This window comes from Anopheles gambiae, chromosome 2 (assembly GCF_943734735.2).
Source record: "Anopheles gambiae chromosome 2, idAnoGambNW_F1_1, whole genome shotgun sequence".
Lineage (NCBI taxonomy): Eukaryota > Metazoa > Arthropoda > Insecta > Diptera > Culicidae > Anopheles > Anopheles gambiae.
The window spans coordinates 5,273,576-5,284,348 of record NC_064601.1 but is presented as its reverse complement, the minus strand read 5'-3'; the positions used below and the strand labels follow the sequence as shown (position 1 = coordinate 5,284,348).

The window sequence follows — 10,773 nt, the reverse complement described above, 5'->3', positions numbered from 1 at the left end:
TTTGCCCAACACAACAGGTGCTCACACCGGTCAAGGTGGATGACAAGCTGGAAGAAAAAATGGAAAATTATAAAGTGAATTCAATTATTGCTTAATTTTTGTTACGAGCTCAGTTTTTCCTGTTCATTGACGTTCATTTTTGTTTAAATAACCCACCTGAAAGGTTTTTACTATTCCCGCAAACACTCCATTTTGAACACCGTACCGTTGTAAGCAAACCTGGCCAGTGCTGCTCAACCCCAACACCGCCGCAAAGGTACGCGCGCCCAAGGTGTTTCCTTTTCCTTAACGAGGATAACGAGGAGCACTACAACAGTAAGCGCGGGGAACTGCATTTGCAGTGCTCCGGAGAAGGCCGTTGCCATAGTAACTCTGGCATTTGAGAAAATAATATCCACAAAAAAAAACAACACTATCCAAACACACAGCAGTTAGGCCGTCTCGTTAAATGTTTTGTTTTATTCATCTCTATCGTTGTAGGACAAACAATGCGGCGTGAGCCACGCGTTTCGTATCGAATTGTCAAATATGTTTTCCTTTTTATTACTCAGTTTGTTTTCATACATAATCAATATAATGACTGGCTGTATATTTTGTTATCCTTGTTTGCTCCTCCTGCTCCTCCTGCTCCAACCAACCAACACCTCCACCACGCATACACTCACACCTTACGACCACACACACGCACACACACTTGGGTTGTGGTTTTGTTTTGTTTGGTTTGGTTTTGTTTTGTTTACTCTAAGTTTCCACATCTTTCTTATACATGTTAACAAATGTTTAGCATCATTGCATGTTTTTTTAGTAAGGGTTTTGGCATTTTAAAATGTTAATGTTACGATTTTTTAAACATAGACTTTTATCATCTATTCCTTTAGTTTTCTTTTAAATGTACGTTTAGCTACTTCATTTCTTCTTTTGGCATTACGTTTTTTGTTGTTGTGCAAATGACTGAGCTTGGTTAAGTTTTCTGTTCTTGTTTGTTTTGTTTTTGTTTGTTTTTTTTTTGTGTCAGTGTTTCGTTTTGTTTTGTTTTGGTTTTGTCGTCCCATCGGTTTTTGTTAACAACTAACAGTGATAAAATTACTTTCTTTTCCTTGGCTAGTACTGTTTGTTTTTTTTCTTTTTGTTTTTGGGAGACGTTAGGCTATCAACTACTGTTAATGCAGGACATCATACGGTGCAAACCCCGCCCATCTTTTTCTATTTGTTTTTCTTCTTCTTCTTCTTCTCTCCTTCATCTTCATTCGTCCTTTAATTCTTTGCCCTTTCTTTGGTTCACAAAAATATATCTCAAACCCGACACAACAATGGAAAACAAATGGCAGTTTAATAGGTTCAACACATTCCCGCACGCGCTCTGATCGGCTTTCAAACGATCTCCCGTGGTGTGTGGGGGGCGGGGGGGCCCTCTTGGAGGACCGAACAAAGCAAACGCAAGCAGTTTAGTTTTGTTAGTGTACACAATAGTTAACTCACAACTAGCACCTGATACAAATGCACTATTATTACGCGCGCGCACGCTGTTTTTCTCTCCTCCGTCGTCTTCTTCTTCTTCTTCTTCTTCTGTTCTTTTTGGCTATTAGGTGGTTTGGGTGGCCGCACACACCGGAAACCGGTGCAACGGTACCGAGAAACATATGGCTTTAGAACGCGTGTTTAACATGGAAACCATAAAATGATTGTACACACACACACACTCACTCACACCACACGCACGCGAAATGTGGGCGCGAATCCTTCACCTCGTCGGCTCAGCATGGCGGATTGATTCGTCGTTTGCAGTTTGTGTTTTAAAAGTGTATACTTATCTAACGAATGTAAACAATTACCTGTATTGAACAACACGCACACGGAATTGGAGTTTTCTTCGGTTATCTGTCCTCGCATTCCTTCCCTTCCCCTTTTCCCTATCTTCTCTCCCCGTTCCCCCCATCCCTAGTCAACGATACTTAACGGTAGTTAAAGTGTTTTGGCTACACTCATTCATTAGGCGCAATTTGGAGACCGGTGGGGTGGATGGATACGGTTCCGACCCTTTTTTTTTTAATTTCCCTCCGATAATTTGTTTACCATTTAAACTATCAAGTGAGACACATCGGTAGCGTAAGTGGGCATGTAGCGCGGCGACGGCTTCCCGGCCCCGCTACTGTTGTTCTTCCGGTTCACGATGTACTCCTTGTCCTTCGGCCAGGCCCGTTCCGGTGTGCGGGGCAGCGGCGGCAGTATCGGGTAGCGCGATTTCTCCGCATTCTGGCTTTGGACCGATTTGGACACCGAGTTCAGCCCGACATTATACTGCCGCTGCATGGCCAGGGAAGCACGTAATGTTTTTCGTTTCTGTCGTAACGAAATTACAAAAATGCGATTAGTAATGTTGCAAATCTACAATTCCAGTCCTGTCACGCCATTCCTTACCTCTATTGTGCCACGCCACTTGTCGGCGGCGTGGCGGGCAATCTCCATCTTTTTCTGCTTCTTTATCTGGTGCTTCTTGTAGACCACCTCGATGATGATGAGCCCGATGCCGCCGACGATACCCGCACCGACCAGGATGAACACGCCGGCCATATTCTTCAGCCCGAGCGTGTTGGGCGTCTTCTCGAACTGCTCGCATTGCTGTACGTTCCCGTGGAAGATCCATTCCTTGTCGAGCGATTCCATGAACCCGCTCTCGTGGAAGTCTAATATTGCTAATGTTACCGCATCCGTCCAGGGTGAGCCCTTCTGCAGCCCCACGCCGTACCCGCTGCGACCGAACAGCTCGCCCGCCGTCACGAGCTCGCAGTCCTTCGATGCTTCGTACTCGAGCCGCGACGAGTCCCAAATAAATGCCATCAATTTTCTAGGTAATAAAAGGGACCGCACACAAAAAAGGGATTAGATACGGTTTGTACAATAAGCAAACAGTCAAGGGGCTCTATAACCGAATCCAGCTGTGTTTGTCGTACGATTTCGTTGCATTGCGTTAACCACCATCGGGTGAGAGGCCTATTGCCACTGTACCACAACGAAAATGTACAACAAAACTCACACTAGACCGTTTTCCCGACAGAGCCCCTTTAACTCACGGTACCCCAGGCGGCCGCCCATTCCGCCCTCCGTTAGACCCGCCACTGGGACCACATTGAAAGTGATGCTTCTTACCCATCCTTCACGTCTTGAATTGCTTGTTCGGCGGTATCGTAATTGTTCGCCTCCATCGTACGGTACATGTTGGACAGCTCGACCTGCCGCCGAAAGTACATGTCCACCGAGGAACCCTTCACCGTGGCGCAGGTAAGGTTTTCCATCGTGTTGCGCAACCGCGCATCGTTGATGCCGGTCAGCTTGGTTTTCGGTCGCTCCAGCACGAGGAAAGCGGCCAGGTTGGCGGTGTACGACGCGACGATGATCATGGCAAAGCCGGCCCACACCATACCTGCAGGAAAAAAGGAACTCCAATTAGTCACCAATTCCGGTCCGTTCCGCCGGCAGTCGGTCAGTCGGTCGGTCTTACCCAACACGCGCGCCGAGAAGCTGCGGGGCGTCCCCTCCCCAATGCCACTGTTTAACAGAACGCCCCAAGCGAACCATATCGCGGAGCTGAGGTTAAGTGCGTCCTCCTCCGTGCCGTCGGTGGTCGACAGCTTGAAGCGGCCGAACGGCGAGAACCGATCCAACAGGTACAGAACGAGCGCGACCACGTGCACCGACACCATCACCAGTATCCAGAGCGTGTTGCTGAACGGCTGCAGGAAGGACACGAGCGTACTGGACCGGGACGGTTTCTTCTCCAGGATGGTAATGCCCTGGTACTTGAACGGTTTGGAAAACTCGATAAACTCCGCCCGCTCGGGGTTGATCGTGAGCGGCGCCACGATCAGATCGGCCCGCTCGGCCACCAGCTCCCCGATCAGCCCGTTCCACTCCTTCTTCACCGTTGTGCCGATGCCGGTGGTGTGGTTTTTCAGCTGGTAGTGGCCAAACTGGCCGTCGGGCGACAGGGCCAAATCGTACGTAAAGTTGATCCGCTGGGCAAGCGCCTTCAGCAGATCGATACAATATCCTTTGCAGCAATATTCTTGCTCTGGAAGGGGGGGACAGGAGAGGTGAAAAGAACCAAGTCAGCACGGTTCGTATGTGAGGATGCCACAGGCAACGGTCTGTTCTTACCATTTCCATTGGTAATGTTAAAATGCGGACACACCACCTCATCGTCCGCACAGTCAATCTCATCGTCCAGCAGCTTGCGCGCGTACACGAACGGTTTCTCCTCGATCGTCAGTACCTTCAGGTGCGTAGGGATCATGATACCTTCCGGCTTTTTGCCCGTATTGCCCGGCCACGTTATGCTGCTGTCGTTTATCTTGAGGCGCATCTTACGCTTTTCCTGCACACAAAAAAGAGGCAAAACAAAACAGCATCGTAATTAGTAAGCTAGATCGCAAAGCATCAGATCAGAGGCAAGGTTGTAAATCTATCGCAATGGGTCTAGCTTTACAGAGACAAGGATCTGAGATTTATTGCTCACTGGCATGCGATAGATCGTATCGAAAGTACGTGACGTGATTAAAAATATTGCCTTGCGCTTTTTAATCAACACTATCACAATGAATTAGAAGCACACAAACACACACACACGCACTCACCGAATCGTAATGGAAGCTTCCGACTTTTACAAACGAGTGGTTCTCGTGCACATTGATAACATCGTACTCGGCGTACATGCGATCCCCGTTATCGTCAAACGCAACCTGGCCCGTTTCGCCACGAATGTTTCTCGTCTTCAAGTACCCAAACAGTCGCTTGCCTGTTGAAGAAAGTCCATAAAGGCCATTAGTACCCAGCGTTTCAGTGCACTAGAGCTGCCAGCACTTACCCGACTCCCAGATGACACCAGAGTCGTCACAATCTTTCGGCGCCTCGGTTATGGTTTCGTTCACCGTCATCTCCTTGATCGCTGATGCCAGAATGTAGATCGCATCCTTCAAAAAAAGGGGGAATTGTTTAACAAGTTGCGAAAGAGTTGCGATTCCTCGCGATTGCTTACCTTGATGTGATCCGTCTCATTTTCCGCATTGTTCAGCTTCAACCCGATGATGCCCGTCGGAGTGTTGTTCGCGCTGAGCGCTTGCTCCGTCACGATCCAAATGTGTCCGTACTCGGTCATGTTGTGGATGGCCGCGTCACGGAATATTACGTACGCATCCTCTTGGCTTTAGATAAATGTAGAAAGTGAAAGATATAATATCAAAGACACCCGTCTGGCAATCAAGCTCCAACAAGAAAACCCCGTACTTACCTCGCATAAAGTAGATAGACACGTGATTGGGCCGTTTTCATGTCCATCAGGTAGGAGCTGAAGCTGTCCAGCTTCGGTTCAAACTCCACGATCGATTCCACCGTCGCCCGCACATCGATATCGTCATAGTTTGTCTGGGACGTCGTCTGAAAGCGACCCAACACGGCACGGCCATCCGTATCGGAGCTGTGTATGATGATAACCTAGTTTTTTTTTGGAGTTCGAAAGAAAGAAAGCAGAGCATAGAGATTAGACGGCTCACGACAGTTTGACCCAAGGTCCGTCATCTCCCTCGTGTCCTACCTTAGTGTAGCCGAAATGGCTTAAAATTTCCAACCAAACGTCCGCCTGGTGGTAGTACGGAGGCACCGTGCGTAGGAACGACACGTGAATGTTCTTATCGGAGAAGGCAGCCTCGCGGGACGAGATCCCGATGACGGGAATTTGGTAGAATCCGCTGGTATAGCTAACGGCCGCCGGGGACAGATCACCCGTCGGTTCGTGCGATACCACTACCGCGTAAACCTAATGAAGCGGGAGAGAGAGAGAGAGAGAGAGAGAGCAAGAGAGAGATAATGAGAGGAACACATCAAAGCGAACGAGAAAGAAAGAGAATCAAATATTAATTATAATTTAGCAGAAAACAATAGACAGTATCGAATAATCAAGAGAGAGAGAGAGAGAGAGAAACAGAACTACAATTCTTCAAGAAGAAAAAGGGAGTTGCCGCCCATCTCGGAACAATACCTACCCTTCGGGATATCAGGTGTTTACAAACATTGAGCGCTGTTTTGATGGGATTTTTATCGATCCGGATCGTCTTATCGTAGTAGGTGGTACCTCGTGGCACATACTGTTGGTCAAAGTTCAGATGCTGCAAAAACATGGGAAAGAAAGGACGAAAGAATGCACTACATACATACAAACATACACACACCCACACGCAGAGCGTTGATAAACACAACGGCACAACGGCGACGCGGCGCCTCCTGCGCTTGTCCGCCCCATTCGCCAGGATGAAGGATGATGGATGGATGGACGGATGGATGGTAGCGAGGAGATGAAGGAAATTGGTTAGATAACACTTACCGCAATCACGGTCGCGAAGTGTGATTCACTCTCATTATTGCTCAGCACACCGCCAATGTTGTAGTAGGAAGGACTTTCGCTGCCGGTGGGCTTCTGGGCGAGCAGGGCCTGCGGTATCATCAGGCTCAGCAGCATGCAGGACGCGGGCAGCATTCGTGTTAACTTCATTTTCAGGCGTACGCGGGCACTCCGTCCTAGCGGGGACCGTCCCCAATCCTTAATGCATAGTCACTTGGTTGCTTCTTCCACTTGGCACATACATGCACACACATGCACGCACGCACACACACACTCACACACGCGCACACACCCTTTCGAGAGGATGTCCTTTCGCGAGAGGTCGTTCGTGGTGCTGCTGCTGCTGCTACTGCTGGGAACTTGCTGATGCTGGTACTACTACTACTACTGCTGCTGCTGCTGCTGCTACTGTAAAACGCACAATTTTCCAAACTTTCCACACTTCGCACACACACACACGGGCGCGCGATGGCGATAGTAGCACACCTTATTCTTGCGCAATTCCTTCACACCATCCTGCTGGGTCGTAGTGTGCTGTGCGAAAATGCTGAACTTTGCCACATTTTTCCACCACTATGGGGCTGGTGTGAGCAGCGAGCTGTCAAAAAACGGCGTACAGCAGCACAGCGCTGCCAGCAGTACCATGCCCTCCTGGCCCCAAAAAAAAAGCACCAAACCAGCAACCAGCGTGCTAGAAGGGCGTTAGGAGTTCCGTTTCCGAGCGCGGCCACACTGCGCATGACAGGACGGACGAAACGGTACCCAATCCTAACAACAGCTGATTGATTGAAGGACGCGAATGCTAACGAGAGCAAGAGAGAGAGAGAGAGCGAGAAAGCTAGAGAGAGAGAGAGTGTGTATGGGCGCGCGAGTCCTTCCCAGTTGTGCGAAGCAGCGCACCAGCGAGAGGACGAAAGTTATTTACATTCGAGATGCCATAAAACATTTTATTACCGGAAACTGCTGGACGTACGCTTGGGCAGTTTTCATTTAACTGTACAGCATCACTGTTCAAACGGCTGTTGCTGAAATGAATTGCACGCGCGTGGTAGACGGGGTGGAGGGAGGGGTAGGAAAGAGAGGGATTAACTTTAATACAGGGTGCTAAATCCAGCCTACTACGTGTCCCTTGAGTCATGCAATCAATGCAATACGCGATATAAGCTGATGATGATAAAAATGCGTTTTAAAACGACAATCATCGATTTAATATGCTCTCGTGCTCTCTCTCTCCCTCTCTCACACACGCTATGGGAAAGCTTTCAGACGATGCGTTCAGATGGCGCTAGTAGTAGAGTAGTATACTTTTCGTTGTCATCTAAACGTGACACGGGGGCAAATTTGAAATGCGAAATGATGCTGCTGTTCGTTGAATCAGCAGTGGCGAGCTTCAAAGATAACCTAGTTTTAAAAGCATTCCCATAAAAAAAAGATAAAAATGTAGCTCAGGTAGCTGCACTACGTTCGTAAATCTTCCACTAACCCACTTTTTCTTTATTCCGATAAAGTGATGATGTTGTTGATGGTGTGATTATCTCATTCCTGTAACATTGTAACGCTGGATGACTGTTTAGGACATTGAATCATCGAAATCTTGCAAGAATTAAGGCTGATCAGGTGCTAAATATACGGGAGAAATGAATTCTTCTGCTAGGAAAATCATAGTTTCGAACAATTCTTCAAGAATAGGAAACTTTCCAGTGTATTCTAGGGCACATTCCATCACATTGCAGCCAAAGCGTCTATCAGTGTAGGTGTATACACTCCATTGCTTGATTGAACATCGGTCCACTTTTATCCTCCATCAAACACACCTGTCACCACTCCCTGCTCCCTTCCCCTGTACCGAACTGCACGACGCACGAAAACGCATCTATCAGTAGATTGTCCACCGCAAGCGGGGGTACCACACCGCGACCAAAGCCGCCAACCTGCTGCGCCACCCACCCTTCTCAAACCACCGGAGGTCGGTGGGTTGATAACGTTATCGGCGATCTTCCAAGACTTGGGCAAGAGTCTTTAGTTTTATCAGCCCCTGCAGCGGCTCTGAGACAACGGCAGCGGTCTGTCTCAGTTCCTCCTCGCCCGGTGACACCTCATGACGACCTCGACCGAGCAGCAGCTCGTGAGCCCGTGTGTACAAACTGGGCATCAAAACACTGGATAAGGTTGTTTTTCAGTGGGTTTCACCTCCCCAGACGGTCCGAAGATGCTGAATACGTTCTCCGTGCTTTCGCCTCACCTTAAGTTTAAGTACAAGTTTGTGACGATCGACAACTTGGCGTTCAAGTTTCACTACCGTGCGACGTTTATCATTCTGCTCGTGTGTACGCTGCTGGTGACATCGAGGTAAGTGACAGTGACTGGGGTGGTGGTCCCAGCCAGTTGAGTGGATTTCAACATTTCCCTTTTCCGCTTTCCGACAGACAGTACATCGGAGAGCACATCCGGTGTATTACGGGCGGTTCCATACCGGAGCATGTCATCAACACGTTCTGCTTCTTCACCACCACCTTCACCGTCATCCGGCACTACAATGAGTCGCTGCTGCAGGATGGGGTGCTTCCGCATCCGGGCGTCGGTCCAATGTACACCGAGGATCCGGTAAAGCATCACGCCTACTATCAGTGGGTTCCGTTCATTCTCTTCCTGCAGGCACTCACGTTCTACGCACCCCACATGCTGTGGCGTGTAAGCGAAGGTATGTCTCGCGAGTTTCATGTCACGTCAGCGCAAAGTTCACGGTGACTCACGCAAACACATTTCCTCATGTATTTGTTACTTCCTCTTCCCTTATCTCGCCCGCTCGACGGTCAAAGGCGGTCGGTTGAAGAATCTCGTCGACGGGTTGCACATGGCGCACCTTAGCGAGCACTACACGGCCAAGGCGAACATTACGATCGGACCGAAGTATACGCTGCTTTCGCGGGACACCGTCGACGCCAAGCTGCGCACGGTGAAGCGTGAATTCTCGAACCACTTCATGGTCCAGCGCCACTGGGCGTCGCGACACATCTGCTGCGAGGTGCTGAACCTGCTCAACTGCATCCTGCAGATCGTGTTCACCAACATCTTTCTCGGGCGCAAGTTCTGGAACCTGGGGCCGAGCTTCCTGGAGGAGGACTTTACCGGCAAGATGGACGTGCTCGATACGGTGTTCCCGAAGGTGACCAAGTGCCACTTCTACAAGTACGGTCCGACCGGTTCGATCCAAAAGCATGACGCACTGTGCATAATGGCACTGAACGTGATTAATGAGAAGATTTTTACCTTCCTCTGGTTCTGGTACGTGGTGCTGTTCTGTGTGGCCGTACTGGCGATCGTTTGGCGCATGCTGACACTACTCCTGCACAACAGGTAAGTAACACCGGAGGATGGGTGTGTGTGATTCAGGAAGCGAACAAACAAGTACTAATGCAATCTTCTGCTCTTCCCAACAGATCCTACAAGTTTACGGCACTGATCTTGTCGTTTGCCAGCCCGGGACGGTTAAACCCACAGGATGTGGAGATCATTACCAAACGGTTGCGCTTCACCGAGTGGCTGTTCCTGTACTATCTTGCCAAAAACATGGATGCGCACCTGTTCCGCAAAGTGTTGCGCCAAATAACGGACGAGCTAAGACACCCGAAGGAGGACGAGGACGACGAACATGACGACGACGACCACCACCACCGCCATCATGGTGGCATCGATACAGTTGATGGGCACCATGACGACGATGATAGTGACATAGAGATGGTTAAGCTGCGGTACGAGCATGACCATAAGAAGGCCTAAGCAAAGCAATGCCGCGGCGGGCAGGGCAGGAGCACACGTTTCTAACAAAAGTATTATAATTTTAACTTTAATTGGACATTATTTAGGAATAAAAGACTCATCCAAACACCGAACATTTGGTGGTGTTGACGCTGCACTAAACGTTAATGGGCCGATTTGGCGGCATATTGCGAACTCGACTGTAACACGAGAAAGCTGCCCAACTTCCTGTTCCTACTAAAACATACAAACCACAAATAACACCCCACCTCAGCGCATCATAACACGAGGTACCAGGATCTCATTATCTCGTGCTGGTGCGACCGTGTTTCAATGACCCAGCCCTCAGCCACAAGTGCCCATAATTCCGAAGCCGAAAATTGCTTTCCTACCCTCCCTTTCATCGCTTCAAATTGCTTTTGCGTTTTAGAACCCAAACGCCTATGAAAGGGGGGTGGGGGTGGTGGTGGTGGTTGGTTGGCCTCGCCGGGGCTTGCCGACAAGGGGCTTGCGAGACAATAATAATTACTATCCCCCTCATTCTGCCTCAAATGAGCGCACGATGGGAACCATTCCCAGGCGAGATGAAATTACCGTAATTTATTAAATGTTGCAAACAAAAA

At 49.1% G+C, this 10,773-nt stretch overlaps 2 protein-coding genes across 2 annotated transcripts; one reads left to right on the top strand and one right to left on the bottom strand.

Moving 5' to 3' along the window:
- Positions 1-431: 431 nt before the first annotated feature.
- On the bottom strand, positions 432-7,438 carry LOC1281696 (glutamate [NMDA] receptor subunit 1). Its single transcript, XM_321646.4, has 12 exons — positions 6,374-7,438; positions 6,036-6,158; positions 5,588-5,809; positions 5,285-5,487; positions 5,033-5,198; positions 4,862-4,967; positions 4,632-4,792; positions 4,156-4,372; positions 3,500-4,069; positions 3,148-3,421; positions 2,419-2,845; positions 432-2,340 (listed from the first exon to the last, which is right to left on the bottom strand). The coding sequence occupies exons 1-12, from the start codon at positions 6,539-6,541 to the stop codon at positions 2,077-2,079; spliced, it is 2,901 nt and encodes a 966-aa protein (XP_321646.4). The 5' UTR covers positions 6,542-7,438; the 3' UTR covers positions 432-2,076.
- A 981-nt stretch (positions 7,439-8,419) lies between these two features.
- Positions 8,420-10,284, top strand: LOC1281697 (innexin inx7). Its single transcript, XM_321647.6, has 4 exons — positions 8,420-8,740; positions 8,818-9,092; positions 9,211-9,748; positions 9,832-10,284. The coding sequence occupies exons 1-4, from the start codon at positions 8,601-8,603 to the stop codon at positions 10,169-10,171; spliced, it is 1,293 nt and encodes a 430-aa protein (XP_321647.4). The 5' UTR covers positions 8,420-8,600; the 3' UTR covers positions 10,172-10,284.
- The last annotated feature ends 489 nt before the right edge of the window (positions 10,285-10,773 follow it).